Source organism: Pleurodeles waltl, chromosome 7, assembly GCF_031143425.1.
Source record: "Pleurodeles waltl isolate 20211129_DDA chromosome 7, aPleWal1.hap1.20221129, whole genome shotgun sequence".
Lineage (NCBI taxonomy): Eukaryota > Metazoa > Chordata > Amphibia > Caudata > Salamandridae > Pleurodeles > Pleurodeles waltl.
Window position 1 is genome coordinate 395201402 of NC_090446.1, and position 20342 is coordinate 395221743.

The 20342-nt window shown below is 42.2% G+C and overlaps 1 protein-coding gene across 10 annotated transcripts in view; it reads right to left on the bottom strand.

Moving 5' to 3' along the window:
- The window catches only part of CPNE1 (copine 1), a 797848-nt gene that overhangs the window by 189934 nt on the left and 587572 nt on the right, over positions 1-20342 (bottom strand). For all 10 annotated transcript variants that reach the window (XM_069243860.1, XM_069243864.1, XM_069243859.1 and 7 more), the window contains 3 exons: positions 19590-19723; positions 4014-4068; positions 3886-3937 (listed from right to left, as the gene is read on the bottom strand). In XM_069243860.1, the coding sequence (XP_069099961.1) occupies positions 3886-3937; positions 4014-4068; positions 19590-19723 (241 nt within the window). The remainder of the gene's footprint in view (positions 1-3885; positions 3938-4013; positions 4069-19589; positions 19724-20342) is intronic.

Sequence of the window (20342 nt, forward strand, 5' to 3'; positions counted from 1 at the left end):
TGCAGTTCCTCTTACAAAGAGAACATCTCTAAATTAAATAATTATATATTAGTGGCTGTTCTTTCTTACTCGTAATTCCCAAGTTTGGACCTCACTTAATTTTTATCAATCCTGAAAAAAAGAAAAAAAAAGAACTTTCCAAATTTCGTAACCTGTTAAAAACTTACCGGTTTTAACTGTAGTGACAGTTTTGCGTAATCCGGTTGCTTAGCGTCAGGGCATACTTTTTGGGGTATTTGCACACCAGGTCTAAAACGCAATAAAATTGTGGATTTCTAAAATTATTTTTCCCCACAATGTGCTATAAAAAGAGATGGTAAAGAGCTAAGAAAGCCCGACTATTTGGTCTTTGAAAACAGAAGCTGACCTTGTGCCTTTCCAGCAGGGCCACTAGAATTATGTGGCAGGAGAGGGCCAAATTCTGCATTAGGGTTGAGCAAATTGTGCAGCAGGAACAGTCAAATAATGCAGCCATCTTGTAATAGTAGCACTACTTAATTATGTCGTTTAAAAACAAAAAAAACTTGGTAACACTGTATGGACATTGGCACCTCATTATTAGCAGTTTAACACCCAAATGTAGCAGCAAGCAGCAGAAAGTTGACCAGTCCAGTATTGCAACGGGGCTTCCACTGTGCTGCAATTTGCGTCACTGCGTTTTGAACTGTCTGAGCTAGAATTTTTTTTTGTTAAAAATCTGAAGATTATGCGGCAGTTGATGGATTATGCTGGAAATCTATAATTATGCTAAAATTGCTTTACCATTGCATAATTCTAGTGGCCCTGTTTATCAGATTTGGGTTAAGAATTTGTTTAAATGCCAACTACTGACCGGTGTAACATTTGCCATAATGCCTATTTATTATTGTTTAAAGTGGTTGAGCTTTTAAGGACACCCTGCAGTTCTGCTCTTATGACAATGCACAAAAGTAGACCACAATACTTAATATATACATAATACACAATACATAATAGGACAGCTTTGTCATAACATTGCTTTTGACTTGTTACACTATTTTAACATTTTTAAACTAGTTATTAAACATTGACATTCACTGCCTGATTAATCACACACAAGTCAATGGGTTGGATTATCACTAGGGTTTCTGGTTTTCAGTTCAAAACTAATTATACCTCATAAAACACCAGGAGGGAATATTTCCTTTCAGCAGAAACCAGAAAATACCAGATTTTGCTCAACCTCTACCACTGTGGCAACCTCTGGTGCAACCAATATAACTTCAGACTTACCTCGAAGCTCTTTTCTGTGATGGATGCTTCCTCTGATCTATTCAGGCCATGGTCAGCTACTTAATATTCCCCTTGTAATTACCCGCAAGGTTCCTGGACCCCCCAGGAACTACTTCACTCCTGTTCTGCCGTGTCTTCAGATCACTGCATGTTGCTGTGTAGTAGGCTGCATGATTTGCAGCTAAATTTTGAGCAGCGTCTCAGCCTGTGGCAAGTGCTGTCATCCTCCTTGATTGAGAGGGTTTTGGAGCTCTGCTTTCCCAAATCTCTAGTATCAATATTGTGGTAATAAAGAATTTAAATACGGATAACTCCAGAATCAAGGTCTTCTCATAAAACAGTGCACCCATCACTTTTGTTCCTTGGTTTACTTCCTGCTCATTTTAAAAGCATGCCTGTATGAAACACATGCCCTCATAGAATGATCAGAGACCGTATCATGAACATCTTCGGCGCCCACGTGCAGGCCCAGAAGCGGTTCACGCACAGGTATTGATGAAATTGTGGTGCTTTAAACATATACACTAAAGATGCTCAGAAAACGTATACATTGGTATATGAGCTGCAGACAATAGAGCTCAGGAACACAGTGGCAACATTGCTCTGTTTATCCTAGTATTCGCTGCAGAAGGGGCAATTTCAAGAAAAGCAGATTCAAAGGCCCCTTCTGAGTCTGCACACTAAAGACGTTCATAAAACAGCTCCGGGATCATGAAGTTCAGTTTACATTCCTCCTTCTTCCAAGTCAAAATGAAGCTTGCTGAAACAATCCTCGACAATTAGCATCCTCACTTGTACAGATCTCTCTGACTGCCTTTGACAGATACATATTGAGCTGTGTTTTTTCTTTACCACACGAGATGACAATGCACTAGACCTGTGCATGCTGCACGGAACAAAAGGTAAAGCGCCTTGTGCAATTCTTACATATACTCAACATGAACACAGTGCCACAATGGTTTTAAATAAACTGAGAACACATGATTCATAAAAATCAATGCTAAGATGTTCTTGTCCTGGCTCTGTAATGAACACAAAATCCCATAAATAAACGTAATTCACGGTGTGAACAGCCCAGAAAAACGATTTAATTAATCCTGCAGGTTATAGTTTCTTTCTACTTCAGCTGCTTCTTCAGACAGTAGAACACTTTGTTGTCACTCAAGTCCCTACAGTTAAAAGTATGAATATCAATTCCCTAGCAGGGGAAGCAGGAATAGGTCCAGATTAGACAGTAAAAACATCTATTAACCCATTTCTATTTTGTTATTTTGAGACAAAGAACAGGGCAGTGTGATGAAGGCCTGCAATAACAGAACGACGCACCCCACAAATATATATTTTTTCCACATGTTTGAAGTAGAAAATCATCATTGACTGATCTTTGACAATCACGTAATTAAAAGAATAACAGAAAAGTATGTTAAATGCCAACCAATAACCTTTAATCTACTACAATCAAGTCTTAATGCGGTACAAACTTATCTCCATTCATGCACATGCTAGTCATGGTGATGACTTGACTGCTGAACCGATAAGCACGCTTTTGGAATACCCTGGAAAACACTAAAAAGCACTGCACCAGAAATCACAAAAAATAGAAACTGAAAAGAAGAAAGCGTGATTGTCACCATAGCGGTTGACTTAAAAAGTGAACGTCATCTACGAAATGCACGTCCTCTTACAGTATGCACATTTGGCTTACACAACAAATATCCCTGCATTTTGTGTGTCATGGTATTGTAGGATTTTCTTATGGTTTGCCTAATTAAATACAATTATGCTTCTCTTGATTTGAGACGAGCAGACTGGAAAGCAGGCTTCTGGTGTGAGAGGTACGGGGGGTGGGGGGGGGGGGGGGGGGGGGGGGAACGAGACGAGTTAAACCATCTAGGTGGGATCATGCAAACAAAGGGCGAAGAGAGCCAAGAGGGAGAAAGGAGGCAGGATATTTTCTAAGAGGGAGGATAGAGATAAGAGGATTAAGGTGACATGATCAATTTGAGGTGATATGATAAAGTTGAGGCAACACGATAAAGTTAAGGTGATAGTTTGGATAGGGTGGTAGAAATGGTAAGGACATAGTAGTTGGAAGAAACAGCAGGTTGTGACGAGGGCAGGTGAGGTGGGCAGTATGCCAGTACAGGGAAGGGCTGAAGAAAGCAAAGGGACGAAAGGGACAAGTGGTGGGGTGGGTTGCTCAGGAAGATGAAGAACTAGAAAGATACAGTCCTTAAAAGTGTATAACGAGGGAGAGGGACAAACTGGTAGAGCAAGGGATAGGTCAATGGAATGAAGAAGCTGCAGAGGGAGGGTGTGTGAGGTCAGTTATGGAGCACCACACATTTGTAGAGCAAGTAATGACTAGGGCCTAGATCCCTTGCTGGGGTCATCCAATGGGGGTAATCGGGTAACTTGGGCACCTATGAGAACTGGTGCATCTCACCCTGCCTGTGCCAGTACACAATAGCAGAGCAACAGGCTAGAAATTCCTAGGAAGAAGAGCGAGGGTTGGATTCTCACATGATAACCTGGTAGGTGGCCAGTCCTAAGAGCCACGTGCAGGCAAGCAAGACAGCTGCAAAATACTAAACTACTCAAATAGGAAAAGAAATCAGAGATTCTACTACTTACCAAGACAATAGGGGTTAGTTGAGTTAAAGTTCAGGGCAAATTCATGTGATACCTATAACAAAAAAAAAATATCAAGAAAACAAATAGGTACAATTAGAGATTTTAGGGAGAACTAGAAAATATATTACCTGCCAGTTTGGAGGGACCTGAGCACCAAATCCAAATGCAGGGAACTGTTTATCTCTACAAAGAGAAGGAAAGACACACATGAACAAATTATGTATTTCCTGCATTGTTGCTAATCTGATTGCTATCGGACTGCTTGAACGCACACAAAAGGAGAACACAATGAGATAAACCTTGTTTGCACCCAACAATTGAAAGGTTATTGTGAGCAAAAATATTGATATGTATTTTTATTCATCATTTCCCTTGCAACCAACATTAAGTAACAGTCAACACGACATCCACCCTCCACCCACATTTTCCTTTCTATTCGAATTGTCGAGTACTTCCCCTATTGTACAGTGTCTTTGTTCCGGTTTGATTATTCCTGAGGTGGGAGAGAGCCACCTCTCGAATCGGTCCACCAATCATTGAGTCTTTCCACTTATCCCCTATTTACTTCCCATCTTCAACATATTTTTTCAAATGTTTTCTTACAACCACGGCCTTTATACATTTCTTTTTCCGGCAATTTAATTCCATCCCTATTTCCCAGTCTCAGAGTGGGAATTGAGGGCGGGGGTGTTCCCGAGCCTCATCTCTGTGCAACGTCTCGTATCGCAGCCACACAGCCCAGGTTAATCAGATGTTTGAGGTAACGTGTACGCCCACACCCCCAAACAATGCCAGCTTCGGCACCAGCTCCAATTTGAGCTCTGTTGCATCTTCCAAGGATTTCCCCGCCTTCTCCCAAATTGTTCGGATACCCAGTCAACCTCCAGTGTGTAGGAAAGTACCTTCCATGCCACCGCCTGTGAGACAATGTGTATTAACTGCTCGGCCAAAAATTACTCTAATGATGATGAAAAAATGATCCAGTGTGAAGAGCAGTTGGAGACAAATAAACTCAGTGATCACCTATACTCCCACAGCCTTCAATTGGGGCTTTCATGTCACAATCCAAAAGGACCTTTCAGGTATGGAGATTTTCTTCAAGAAACATTGTTTTTAGTTCACTCAGTATAATCAAAAGGCCAGATTGGTATGGGGATAGATTGTTCCTCTACTCCTTTTCCACAGAGACATATTACGCTAGAATTTAGCTATGGATCATATACATTTCTCTTTCCAGCTTAGGGCCAGTCAAGAAAAAAGAGGAAAGATTGGTCTTCATCCCTTAAAATATGCCTGGTTCATTTCTACCCTCCCGTTAATCTATCAGTCAGGGCACAGGTGTGGATGCTGTGGTGATTTGCAAATAGAAGGCCCAGTTTGGCAGCATCAATTAGGTGGGCACTTGGACATGGGGATTTGGTGGTTATATTCAAATACATTATGATGGAGTAAGAGTATTACAGACTTGTTAGGCGATACATGGATGGTTTAAGAAAAACAAGTTAAGTACCTTTCGCATACCTTTAGAATATTCCTAGGCACCAAACTACATCTGGAAGGTTTAAATGACACAGCTCTTGCACACTGCAAGGTTTCGCTATGCAGCTCCACGCTGACTTGTGGTTGCCCTGGAAGTAACAATGGAGCCACAAATAAATGGCACCCCTGTATTTCAATGTCAGTTTCTTTATTGATGCTGTCTGCACTCTGCACTGTGACCTTCAACAGTATTCAAAGGTAGGTGTGTGAAGATCTTTAGTTTGCATATTTTTAAATGGAAGAACTAGCCATTCCACATAACAGGGAGGGGGAACAGCTGAGAGGAATTTGCGGTTAGACAGACAAACCAATAGAAAGAGTGTTTCTAACTTGTTCTTCTGATGGATACTTCTAACTGCATTTTTGTTACTTCTAGGATACCAAATCAGTACCTCTCAAAGTGGTGGGCCTGTTGAATAGTTCAAATCAAATAAATCCTGAAGGACCAAATGGGCAAAAGGCCCCTTCCATCAGACGTGACTGTAAAGACTGCAGTGATTCGTGAATGTGTGCACTGCTGGCAACATTATGGCCTGACAGATAACCAGAAAAGGCAAGCTGCATTTGAAGCAGTGGTAGCAGCCTTGGCAGAACGGGCCTTCAGTCCCACCGGAAGATGGCTCTTGGCCAGTTCGAGCAGATCTTAATACAGAAGGCTATCCTCCTTGACAATGCTCTTTTTCTGCTCTGCCTTGTCTTTCTTAGCCCCAGACAAGCCCAGGAGTTGATTGTCCACTCGATGGCCCTTAGTGTGATGAAAATAGAAACTCAAGGCACTCTTGGGATTTAGCTGATGGGAGTCTCTTTTTCAAGGTGTAAGGCAGAGCAAAGATTGCTAAAAGGTTAATGGGCTCTCTGATATGAAATGGGGTCACAGCCTTAGGTAAAAAGGAAGCTCTGGTCCTCATCACCATTTTGTCTGGCTGCTGCACAGAGAGAGCCTGAAGTGTACTGGTGTGACGAACTGAAGGTGTTGCGATGAGCTGAAATTGTCTCAACAAATAATACAGGCTCCAGAGTCAGGAGACAGAATGCAAGTGTGCATTGGCTCGATGGGAGAGCACAAAGAAAAAGCGAGGACAAAATAAAGATCTAACTGTGGTATCACAAAGTGTTTTGGAGGAAACTTTAAGAACTTCGACCAGTGGTTTAAACAAGGATGGCTGGTCCAAGAACATAAAAAGGTTGGAAGGGCTGACAAATAAGCTTTCACAGTGGTCACTGCATGTTCTTAGTGTGCGGTCAAGAACGTCTTTTGCTGTCTGAAACCTAGATGGATTCTGAAAGGTTTCTATGGTGATGGGCTCCCTGAGACTTCAGATCCTGCTGAAGAGCCCATATGCTACATGGCATAATTTATGAGTTGGATTCAGGAGGCCAAAAGGCCCAAAAACTTCAGAGCCACTCTCACTGAGACCAAGGATTGAGGCTGAAACATCGGGACCAACACCCTAATACCCTGGACTAGTGATGGAGGGAAAGCCCAGGACTGCACCATATCTTGAATGACTGCAATGAGAGGTAGCCTAACCGAAGGAGTCAGGTGCAACTGTTTCTTTGATTGTGAACCCCAAAGATGTCAGAAAGCTCAAGGTCATCTGGAGGAGGTCTATGATTGACTACTGTGAGTCCACTTTCAACCCCCAGTCCTCAAGGTAGGGGAAAATTGGTATCCCCGGCCCCCGAAGATGAGCAGCAACCACTCCCATCACTTTTGTGAACGCCTGAGGGGCACTGGTGAGGCTGAAGGGGAGTATGGCAAACAGAAAATGCTCCTTGCCTATTTGAGCCACAGGTCATGCCTATGAAACTCAAAAGACCTGCACTGCTATAGCTTGTTCCCTAAAAAACACCTCTTCCCTAATTCCTTAACTGCAGAGTGACCTAATATCCTGAGTTGTGAGGACTGACTGGGTTACTGAGGCATGCTTGGCATCTCCTATTTCTAGATGCAATTAATACCTTTTCCTGATTAATGCCAATTATCCATTCAATTTATTATGCATTCTGTATGTTTTGCAATTCATCTCTTAGAACATCATCCAGAAAAGCACAGACTGCAGCTATGCTTCCTAAACATTAAATATATTATCTACCCATCAATCCAACTCCTCTTGCATTGCAATGGACAGTGCTGGATAATTAGCTATATACAACATGGATAACTTTTGCAAGGTTGACTAACAAATATGTTACATTCACTATAGCCCACGAGAAGGAGACTACTGCTCCTATGAACTACTTCTCAGATGACAGCAGGATGTGCCTAAGAGCACTTTTTGGAAAAGCTTTGGAGGAAAGACTAGGTTTAGATATAATGACTCCTACAAGGGAGGGAACAGATTCCCTAGTAGTCTTTTGACTTTGCCCATTGGCATCTCCAATAGTGACTGAAATACCTTAATGATCTTACCTCAATAAGAGAAGTAGTTACATGGTTTAAAAATGGAAGTACAACTTCCAACATGCATAAATTCAATAAAGTGAAAATCAGTTAAAGGAAAAATAAAGTTTAAAAACTACACCAAATATGTGAACCATTATATACAGAGAAACATCTTTAGTTCTGTTTTTCTTAGAAAGCCTAGACAATACTTAAGAGAAGACTGGATAGTTGATCCCTTCAACATACGAGCTCTCTTAAGGTGGACCCTGCAGGTCCCCCCTCTTGCTCAACATACATTCATAGGGGTTGTAGGAATAGAATTGCCAAACGTTCAGACATCATCGTTAGACCTATGGGCCTTAGGGCTAGTCTTCCCCCAAACATTGTGCCTTCTCTCCTGTTTCGTGGAATTTGTTTTTATTGGCTTTAGAACTCTGTGCACTTTATCACTGCTAAAGTGACTCACTCACTGAAACACGGTAAAACTGGCTTACATCTGATTGGCTTATTTAATTTACTTATAAGTCCCTGGTAAAGTGATATACCATATATCCAGGACTCGTAAATGAAATACTACTAGTGGGTCTGCAGCACTTACTGTGCCACCAACTTAAGTAGGCTTGTAAAACATGTCTCGGGCCTTCCATCACTGCCTGTGTGCAGTTTTAAACTGCCATTTGACTTGGAAAAATAAACCTAAACAGCCCATAGGGAAGGGTGCACTGTATTTAAAAAGCTGGACATATACTTTTAAGTTTTACATATCCTGGTAGTAAAAACTCCCAAATGTGTTTTTCACTACTGTGACGCCTACCTCTCTAAATAGATAATACTGGGGTTCATTATTAAAAGTGATACCTTTTGTTTGGGAGAAGGTACACATCATGTTTGGTGTCTAACATATTTTTCTTTTTAATCCTGTTTAATGGCAAAGTCAGATTTTAAGTTAAAATTCTGAAAATGCCACTTTCAGAAAGCAAAATTTTCCAGTCCTAGCCATTTGGTGCCTCCAGCCTGTTCCTGGGTCACATGACTAGGTGCAGATGGCCTTTGTGTATTCCTCCTAAACAGACACACAATAGGGGGAATGGGTGTTGACAGAATGGTCATCCTGGCAGGAGGGGGAGTGGTGGCACATGCACAACCCAAGTTGCACTTCAAAGACAATGGCTCAGATCACACATAAAGAACTTCACATTAGCCTTTTGAGGCTCCAGACATCCTGCCACCATAGCAGGGATTCAGTAAATTACAGGTTCTTCAGTGGGTGGAAAACTTGAAGTTTCTCTCACTTCAAAGATGGCACCAGGTATAAAATTATGACCTTCAGACCCATTCTTCAGTTCACTTCTGGACCTGTGGAGGGACTCTCAAAGGACTGCCCTGCTGCCGGTTGTGTACTTCAGAGGACTGTCCTGCGGCATCAAGACTACTGCTGTGCTGCCTGAGGCCTGCCTTGTGCCCTCAAAAGACTATCCTGCTGCTTGGCACCTGCTTCTCTGTTTGAACCCAAAACTGCCAGAGTGGCACAGAGGGCTGGTTGGCTGGCTCCCTGACCAGAGCCTCAGGGACAAAAAAGTATCCAACCATTTTCACCCCACACCTGGACCCAGCCAGATTGAGTCCTGACCCTCCAAGTGGTGCTCCTCCAGTACTGGACCACTGGAAACTGTACTAATGGTGTCCATATGGCCCAAATCCACAACTTGGGACTCTGCCAAAGAGTGCTTTGAGAACCGAGAGGAGACTGGGACTTACCTGCTCACCAATCCACCCAAAGTGCATTGCCAGTCAGCCTGAATACACTGTAGCTCCCGCTACGTTCTCCCCCACCCCACACAAATATTGATTGCTTGCAATAAATATACAGACAATCGCTTGGGTCGTACTCCAACCCATTGTTCTTTTGACCACCATGCCACCTCAGATTAGAGCTAAGTATATGCAATCATTCTTGACGCTGCCCCAATAGAACAGTCCAGTCAGAACTTCATGCCAGGCCCTTTCTGAACAAGAAAACAGGCAACCCAAGAAGGGTTTCACTCTGATTGGGGGTCTTCAATAAGAGGTAGCTGGGTTTCAGTGGCATAGTGAGCAAGGGAACCACATCGGGCCATATCCTTGTCAGTTTGGGGCTGTACGTCAAACACTCAAAAGAGGTAATGGGAGGATACTTGCTATACATCTAACCAGTGGTAATTTCTCAGGGGAGCATTCAAACCCATCATTTTGTTTGCTCACCATGCCACTTCAGTTTAAAAATAGCTATAAGCAAAACAGTCTTGACCCTGTTCCAATAAGACCAGTACAACCTGAACTTCCAAGCCAGGCCCTCTCTGAACCAGAACTCAAGCAACCCAAGTCTGGTTTTGCCCTGATTGGGACTCTTCAGTCAAGTGTAGATTGGTTCTAGTGGTACAATGTGTACTTTACGTTCTTCTCCGCAGCAGCAAATCCTGCACAGCAGCTCCTGATCACAAGGGTATATCCAGTCTTTTGGAACCCTTGTCGGCAACAGCCTGCAAGTTTGTCCCGCTGAAGATTTTCAAATTCCATAAGAGACTAAGTCCAAAGGTAGAACTTTTTACTGAGAACTTCATCCAGAGGCTCCCTGACGACAACAAGACCTTCTTGGACACTGACGGCCACCTTGCACAGCTTAACTTTACCTTCTCAGATATTTTTTCACACAAGTTCTTCTAAGTCTGAAGCTAAGTGAAGACCGGGCCAAATCCACTTCATGTATCCGAACCGTGCTTTATCACAGACCCGCAAGACCCCAACAACTACAGACCTATCACAAATGGACCTTTCCTGGGCAAATTGATAGAAAGAGCAGCATTCGCCCAGATGTCACAATTCATTGAAGACAATGCTATACTTTCAGACTTCCAAACTGGATTCCGCCCAGGAAGAAGCACTGAATCGGCACTCATGGCAATCTGGGACGATCTTAAAAACACAGTCGACCGAAATGGAGTTGCTGCACTACTTCTCTTGGACCTCTCAGCTGCCTTTGATACGGTTGACCATGACACCCTAACTCAAAGACTCCACGAAGCCGGCATACAAGGGATTGCTCTCGACTGGATTACTTCCTATCTCCAAAAAAGAGCGAATATCATCCACTCGCCCCCCTTCTCATCCGAACCCTACCTCACAAAAACAGGGGTCCCCCAAGGGTCAATCTCACCCTTGCTTTTTAACATCTACATGATATCTTTACCAGAACTGATCAATGATTTCCATCTCACATGCTACAACTATGCAGATGACACACAAATACTACTTCAATTAGAAGACCCCAAAAACATTGAAAACTCACAAATCTTACGTTGCCTCAGAGCCGTTGATCAGTGGATGACCTGGAGCCATCTCAAACTAAATACCTCCAAAACAGAAATACTCATATGTGGTGACTGGAAAAATTATGACCCTCTGTGCGTCTGGCCTGAAGATCTCGGACCACCTCCTCAATTATCCAAGGAAGTGAAAAACCTAGGAATTACCATGGATTCCAAGCTAACTATGAATGCCCAAGTAGACAAATTAGCACGCACAAGCTTCATCACCTTAAAGACTTGACGACGCATCTTCCCCCACCTCGGATTTCCACACAAGGTGCAAGCTACTATCTCACTTGTATTATCCAAACTGGATTATGCCAATAGCCTCTACCATGGATCATCTCTATCTGTTATGAAAAAACTACAACGTATCCAGAATCCCGCAGCCAGGCTACTACTACATATAAAGCCGCAAGCCCACATCTCCCCTGCCTTGAGAGCACTACACTGGTTACCCGTTGCCAGAAGATGCACTTTCAAACTGCTTTGTATCACCCACAAAGCTATACATGGAACAGGACCGCTTTTTATCAGAAAGAAAATTACCAAATACATCCAACAAAGAACCCTCCGCTCAAGACTGGCACCCCGCCTTAGAACACCACCATACAAGAAAAAGACTGTAGGTGGTACATCCTTCTCCGTCCAAGCAGCCAAACTATGGAATTCATTACCCCCAACTATAAGAGCCACAGATAACTTTCTTGTTTTCAGAAAACTACTCAAGAGTTGGCTCTTTTCTTCATAACCACCTTTTTCAAACAACTATGAACTGCATATGCCTATGTGGATAAATATTTTTTCAGATTATATGTATATTTCTATTTATTTATAGTTTCTTTGGAAAATATGTATTGCTACTGTCATAACAATAAAATACACACACACTCTTTTAAACCTGTCTGACTAAGTATTTTTTACCCATGATTCTCATTATGTATTGTATGTGCATATGTGTGTGTATTCATGTGTGTGTGTGTATAAATATATATATATATATATATATATATATATATATATATATATATATATGTGTGTATGTATGTGTATATGTTGTTTCTGTGCTTGGCATGTTTGTGGATCATTGCATGGCTCCTGGTTTTTGGGTTGTTATACTAGATATCTATGAATTTCTGCTCTCATTTTTCATCACTCTTATGTCCTGTCTCTATCAAACTATCCTCCTTTCTCACTCTGACTCATCCCAAATCCCTTCGACCACTTTCATCTCCTAAATATCTCTGCCTAAGCTCTTCCCTCCACCTCCACATCTAACTCACCAAACCTCACTCTACCTCTGTGACCTCCCACACAACCCTACTAAATTCTCCTGCATTCATCTCACCCTGCTACTATGCTCTCCCTAACCCTTCCACATACTCTTCCCCCCTCCGCCCCCCTTTATTCATCCCAAGCCTTTGGATTGAGTAAATGAAGGATATACTCCCAATTAACACTTCTGGATTTCTTTCCTCCTCCACCCCTCCATTACTCCAGTCAATCTAACTAACTAAAACTCTCATATCCGCGGCTCAAATTAACTCATAATAATACTAAAACTGTACTCATTATTAAATGATACTAATCCATCACTAATTCTTGTTGGGTTCCGGAGTAGTGTGCTACTCATCGAAATGCGCTTCGAAGCCTCGTCAGGGGTAGTAAGCGCTATATAAATACGATTACAATACAATACAATACATTGGCCATAACTTTTAACCTTGCCACATTGTAACAGGACTAGATGTTTGCAGTTGACACTTTGATCTTTCAGGTGCAATTTTCCAATTTAAAAAATCATAACTCCAGTTCTACTGATTGGATTTTTGTTGTGTGTGTCAATTTATTACAATTGACTCTATTTGTCTAAATTAGTGTGGGTCTCCTCGTGTTGTGTTCTCACTTTAGTGTTGTTTAAGTGCTGTATAAATACTTTACATATTGCCTCTACATTAAGCCTGACTGTTTGTGTGCCAAGCTACCAGAGGGTTGAGCACAGTTTAATTTAGTGACTTATTTTGGTTCACTGTGACGAGGGCTATGACCTACCTGAAAAGGGTTCACACCCCCCTCACTCATCAACCCAATCTGTCACAATCTTTAAGGAGGATTGACAACAAAAATGGCCAAGCAGTGCATAATGAAAAAATAATTAGGGGTACAGGCTGAAAGCCTCTAACACCTAGCAAACCCACAAGCAGAGACCAGGAATCATAGAGCAATAGGTGCCCTGCACTAGCATTCTTTCTTCTTGTACAGTTCATAATTTGTGCAAATCAGAGCTTTATTAACTGAAGGATGTCCGTCTCCTGGATCCTTTTTATCATAATTTATGGTAGCTTACTGATTTATTAGTTTATTCTCTCTTGGTCGTAGCATGGGGTTGGTGTGCTATGTCTGGTAATTCAGCAGGGGTATAAGCATGTGCTATACATCTTAACCGAATCTTCAAGAAAACCTGCTGTTAAACCCAAATAAGTTGCTGACCAGCCCTGATGTATCATTGCTAATTCAGAGCTAGAAATTAAAATGGTGCAATACACGCAGGGAAAAAGTACCAGCCCATGACAGAGAATAATGAATCAGTAATACTGACCCTTTTTCCCTCAGTGAACTTAGACCCAAAGGAAAGTGGAAGTTGAGGGCTCAAAAAAAAAAAAAAAGTTACTCTCTTTCTAGTGAATACTACATCTTCCTACTGGTTCTTCACCTTAGAAATTTCCTGAGCTGCCAGAATACAGCCAGAAATCCTTACACAAGCAAATGCTCTCCAACATAGCCTACAGATGCCCAACACCCCCAAGTCCCCGCTCTGCTGAGTAAAAAGTGATAGGAGCCTAAATTTGGCTCTGCAAGAGAAAATAGCTCAACTGTGTTGAGCTTACGAAGATGCTCAAACTCCGTGGGAGTATCAGGAGGAGGATAGAAAGCTGTAATGATAGTAGACTGGCTTATAGGAATAGCATACCTCTTTTTGGCAAGAAGGATGGACAAGTGGATAGAGCCACTTTGTCTTAGCAAATTAAAGCAAACAGTGTGAAAGGGCCTGCAACTCTCTGAACCTATGGGCTGAAGCAATCATGACTAGGACGGTCTTGAAGGTCAGAAGAAGAACAAAGCAACTATGAATCGGTTATGATGGCATGTCATGAGTAAAGTCAGTACTAAATTCCAGTCCCATTATGGGACAACATAGGGCATGGGAGGAAGCATTCTGTAAACATTACAACAAACAACATTAGAGATGATCTGAACAATAAAGGCTGGTCATGAAGGCAAAGTAATGCAGAAAGAGTAGTCAAATAGCATTTGACGGAAGAAACAGACAAGCCCTCTTAGGCAAAGGAAACAACAAAACGCAGCAAGTCAGACTTGCAAGCCTAGAAGAGATTTAAGACTGCAGCCTAACACAAACACAAGTTTATTCCAGTAACCCACATATGTTGTTTTCTGGGAGGTTAGGAAGACACCTGCTACTCTTCACTGAATGCTGAGTGGCTCTGACTTGCGCCACACAATCTTCATTCTTGTATACGAAGTGTCTGAGGACTGAGGAGGAGGACCAGACCACCCCGATGTGAAAGTACATTTTTATCTGTGAGGGGAAGTGGAATGTGAGTTTTAAAACATCAGGGTACTAAACCTTCCTTGCCCAATCTGAGGCTATGAGGAACAGCTGCATATCATACTCCAGGGCCCTTTGCAGAACCCTTGAAAGCACCTGAACGGAAGAGAACATAAAACATGACATGCGACCAGCTCAGTCAAAAGACACCCCCACAGAGAACTTGGTGGGGAGTGTAGGACGCACTAGAGGGGAATTCCCTAGGCCAATGAGGAGATGCCCCAGCTGGGAGATCTTCACATCCAACTAGAACACTAATTTTTCTTCAGTGACAAATGACCAAGCATTCACCTTCACATTCAAAATGCTAGCCAAATGAGCTGCCAGAGCCCAGTGCCTAAAGCTGCAGCATCTCAGGACAGCATCAGTGAACCCTTTTTACCCTGATGGCTGAGATAATACACATGCAATGTTATCTGAAATAATCAGCTCCACGTGCCTCTAGATAAATAGAAGAAATGCCTTAAAAGCCATTTCAACAGACTTCAATTGTAACAAATGGCTGTGCTTTGGTTGATCTTCCTGATACCAAGGGCTCCTTACACAGTCATTTCCCAACCACATTAATGTCCCTGTCAAATGCAGAGGAGTCAATAACAGTGGCCTGTGACTGCAGAGGACTGAAGATAAGATTCATCAGTAAGATGAATGGCAGCATCTACCTCTAAACTCTGGAAGAACGGAGCAGGAAATACCCACACAACTGGAGATATTTTCCTGATGTTGAAGTCCCTGATTCTTCAGACAACACTAAAGTGACCTCCTCTACCTTAAGGTGTGCAGCACTAACATGATGCACAAAGTCATCAAGCCCAGCAGGTAAAAAACCTACAGAACCATGATCTGAGTCTGAACATCCAACTCATTCCACCAATGACCAAGACCCTCAGAGTCAGAGGACAAGCCTTCATGCAAGTAATGTCCAGAAGTGCACCAAGAATGATAGTTTCTGAGCTGAGACAAGGTGGGACCTCTGTGGACAGAAGAAGCCCGACCATTGAAATGGGGTCAGGCTGTTCTCCAGATGCCATGACAGCAGCGCAGGAGACCCCACCTTCACCAGCCAATTTTCCAAATATAGAAATACCTGGGCTTCTGATCTCCTGAGGGAGAGCCGCACCACAGCCTGCACTTTGGTGAAGGCTTGTGGGGCAGTAATGGAACCAAAATGCACTACACCATATTGGAAGTGCCAAGATTACAATGTGGAGGTACTACTTGTGAACCGAAAGATCAGAAGGTAGAAATAGGTGTCCTGGAGAAGCAGTGTTGCCCCACAATCCTACACTTTCAGGGCCACAGGTACCTGACTCAGACAACATTTTAAACTTTTTCTGACAAAGATTCAGGAACCTTGAGTCTAGAATAGGACTGAAGGTCCAATTCACCTTGAGGAATGAGAAGTAAACAGACAAGAACCATGGTCCCCTCTCTGTGGGTAGCATTTCTATACCCTTTTTACAGCAAAGCAAGAACTTCTATCTCTAACATCGAGGCAGATGATGTGGGCGAGAGGAAGAGGATGGCATAACCCTTGCTGACCATTTGGAGAAACCAGCAGGTCTGGTGTGATGGACTCCTAACTGAACAAAAACGGAGACTCTCACTTCAAATCAAAGTCGATGATGAAAGTAGGATAAGAAAGCCAAGGGGTACAGGATCAAGTGGAAGAAAGGGACGCTGGGACTGCTGTAGCAGCTTTCCTTGGATTCATCTTTTCTGAAAAAGCAGCCGAAGAAACGAGGAGGCTGTGCTGGCTGGGAGGGCAGCCACTGCCAGGAAAGTTGGCCTGTGGAGAAGGCGCAAACACGGCTATAATGCTGGTGGAAATGCTTGGCTGAGGAGGCCAGTGCAAACAGAGCAGCCAGTTTTCATACATTCCAAGATTTCTAGCCAAAGAATCTCTCCCCATTACATGGCATATCTATTAAATCTTTGCAAAGTTACTGCTGAGTCAAATGAAAGCATGGGTAGAGTTAAATAATCTGATCCCAAGAGAGCAAGGGGGCTTTAAAGAGGGCCATTCGACAATAGACCTTTGCTTTAGTCTGTGGGCATTAGAAAAAAAGTCAACAGAGGTATGAGGGTGCTTATTTTGTTGCTTTGTGGATTTCCGTGCCGCTTTCAATCTGGTAGACCGAAAATTGTTATGGAATATGCTGAAACAGCTTGGGGTTGATTCTGATTTACTGTTCGTCCTTCAGGGACTACATTCGCAAAACCTGGCCCAGGTGATCTTAGATACTGGTGGAGCACTCTCAAAGACGATCCCTATAAAGAATGGGCTGTATCAAGGATGTGTCCTGCCCCACTAGTGTTTGCCATATTCCTGTCCGACTTGCCAGGGGTACCGAAGGTGGCTAGGGGTCTTTGTCCAGAAATGGATAGCACTCATATCTCCTGCTTATTATACTCTGATGACTTGGTGATAGTTGACAAGACGGAACTGGGGCTGCAAAGAAAACCAGACACCTTATATACTTACTGTAAAAATAAAAAACCTACAGTAAATTTGGATAAAAGAAAAACAATGGTGTTAGGAAAAAGGAAGAGGGCTTTCTCCTGGTACCTGGGAGGTGACAAAGTAGAATTAGTTGATAAATATAAATACTCAGGTATATGGTTTGACTCTAAACTAATATGGAAAGAGCATATTGGGGCACTAAAAACCATGGCAGTAACAGCAGTTTGGGGACTAAAGCAGTTTAGACAGAAGTATGGAGGATCGTCCCTTCGCCCAGTACTTTCCGCCTTGAATGCTACGGTGCGCTCTCAATTTTAATATGGGGTGGAAATTCTAACCCTTGCCAGAAAGTTGAACGGGATGCAGAAAAAAAGCAGATGTGAAAAAACACTAGCTCCCCCCCCGCTATGAAATGTTTTAATGTGACTTGTGCTTTAGGCCGATTCTTAACTGAAATACAAGGAGTCTTGAGGGGGCTCGCTTGTGTCTTGTAAGGCGTGAGAGTGTAGTATGTGAGGCATAATAATGTAATGGTATTGGATAAGCGTTAAAACCATCTTTACTAACAGAATATGTTATCAGGCTTGCTCATGAATAAATATTAATGACCTTAGAGCTAGGGAGGCTTGCCACGGCAATTATAGCTAGCAACACCTCAGGGAACAGTGACAATGACTGTCAAACGATATAATGCAGCCTTGCAAGAATGAGTAGGTCGGGATATGAAAATATTTTAACATTTTAATATTTTAATGTGGTATTCTGAGTAGAGATGCAAAGATGATCCTAGATTTAGATCTTTAGTCTCGTTCCTATTTAACTGCTGTTGGACCATTATTTCCTAATTGTCAAAGCTGCTATACAACGGAGATATAGGGGGGAGGTTTTCTCACCATATCTTCAACACCAGATTTTAAAGCAAAGCACTGTCACTCTATTTAGAGCTGCCCATTATAAAAAAAACTGTAGAATATTTATAGGATCGTTTTTCGGCCAGACTGGCTCGCCCAGTGCATATTGTATGGAAGGAGAGCACTACAATTATCAACTGTTAGGAACCAGTTTGTGATCAATTGACTGTCTTTGTTCTTAAACTGCATATAATTGAATTTTATCTTATGATTCATTCCTTTTAACTAGGAACTTGAATGAATTCGATCTCAATTATTTTTACTGTATTATATTGTTTTACTGTCACACTTTTATGTATTGAGTTTCCCAAACCACCCACTCCTTATTAGGTTTTTAATTATTCTAAGATTATTTTTATTTTTGTGGGAGCCCCCTCCAAACCACCACTTTTTTTCCTACCTTACCACCCTATGCCCCCACCCACCCCTAAACCCACCCGTCCCACTATGCCCTTACCCACCATTAAGCACTAAGAGCACCCTCACCACCCAATAATCCTACCCGTACCCCTAAGCTCTAAAACACCCTTAACGCCCTATATTCCTACCCACCCCAAACACCCTTACCACCCAATACCTTTATAAGCGTACATATGTGTGTGTGTCTGTGTATACACACACACCCCTTAAATATGCTTACTTTTCATTGTAAAGGCATGCGTGGTAAACGCATCCCGTTGTAAAAACAGTGTTGAAAAGGTTGTCTCCACAGGGGCAGGGGCAGGGCCATTTCCTCAAGGTATAAAAGGACTTGCACTTCCGATGGCGTCTTATGTTTTTTTTTTCTGGAAAGACCCTTTGAAGGATCACTCCTTGGCAAGGGACTTAAGGAGGGGAGACGTGCCGTTTTTGGGTTTTCTAAAGGGCTGGAGCCAGAAATAATTTGGCTTTCCGTTGCCTGATAACTTTCGGATGCAAAGAGTTACAAGAGTCACAAGGTAAAGGATTGTGAGCAGGCCCCAGACAATAAATGCTCCTATCACAGGGTTTTCAGAAGAACAACTGTTGACATTGTCGACAAAGACTGAATCCTGAGACCTTAGGAGGTGTTAACTGACCTAATCAAAACAGGAAGCGTGTTTAAAAAAAAATATTTTTAAAAAATGAGCAATTTACTGAACATTGAATAGGTGCTTCGGACCAGTGACTGCATGATGTAGTAACACAAGAATCAATGACAATGCACTAGACAGCACCATAAATTTGCTAGTGTTGTCACTTGCTGGATGGGTGGAGCAATGTACTGGAGCGACCGGGGGCATCCTGAGGCTTTAGGAAAGTTTTACAGATTGTAGTGCTTCTGATATTCATGATGTGCTGAATCCGCAGCAAAGTGTATCCATTGAATCCGAAAACTCATGAAAACACCTAAAAAAACAAAGCTATTACAGAAAACATTTTTTACATGTAAGTAAACTTTTGAAATCCTTACGTGTCGTAATCCTGTATGACGTTCCCCACACACCAAAGAGCAGTCAGGTATTCATTGATTCCGTTTGGACTGATAAAATGGAGAGAGTCTTTGGATTTGGGATCTCCATTTGAACCTGTGAAATCTATGCCCACCTGTTAAAAGATGAGAGCTACATTTAGTACCAGAAGAGCACTACCAATCACTCAATGACTCTCAAAGAATCTAGTCTTTAAAAAAAAAACAGATAAGAACTTTCACAAGAATGTGCTTGTTTTGGTCGCATCAAATTATTCCAGAGGTCTGCTTTTATTAAAACACTAATAAAAATATGAAATGAACAGATTCCCATGTACATAGGTAAGCAAAAGAATTTCGGGTTACAGGACCTACATTTCTCTGGTGTGTGGAACATGGAGAAGTTCATCGTCAAGGTTGCATGCTTTAACGCAATGTACCTTAGCTTTTTCCTTTCACACTGTAGTTACTTTGATTTCCTCTTCCTATGCCTTGGTCTCGCTGGTTTCCTCTGTTTCACCCATTTGCTTCATTCGCTCCCTCCTTTCACTCAACTTTGTGACCAATTGCTTATCTTTGGCTCCTTAATCATCTCTACCCTGTCCGAAATGTTCTCCATTTTTATTAATAATTATTGGATATTATACAAATCTGTGTGACACAGTAGGGTGCTCAGAATTGTTTCATATCCAAATAGACCCGAGTGATGCATAGGGGCTTATATCAAAATGTAAAAGATTGATTTCCAAGTCTACC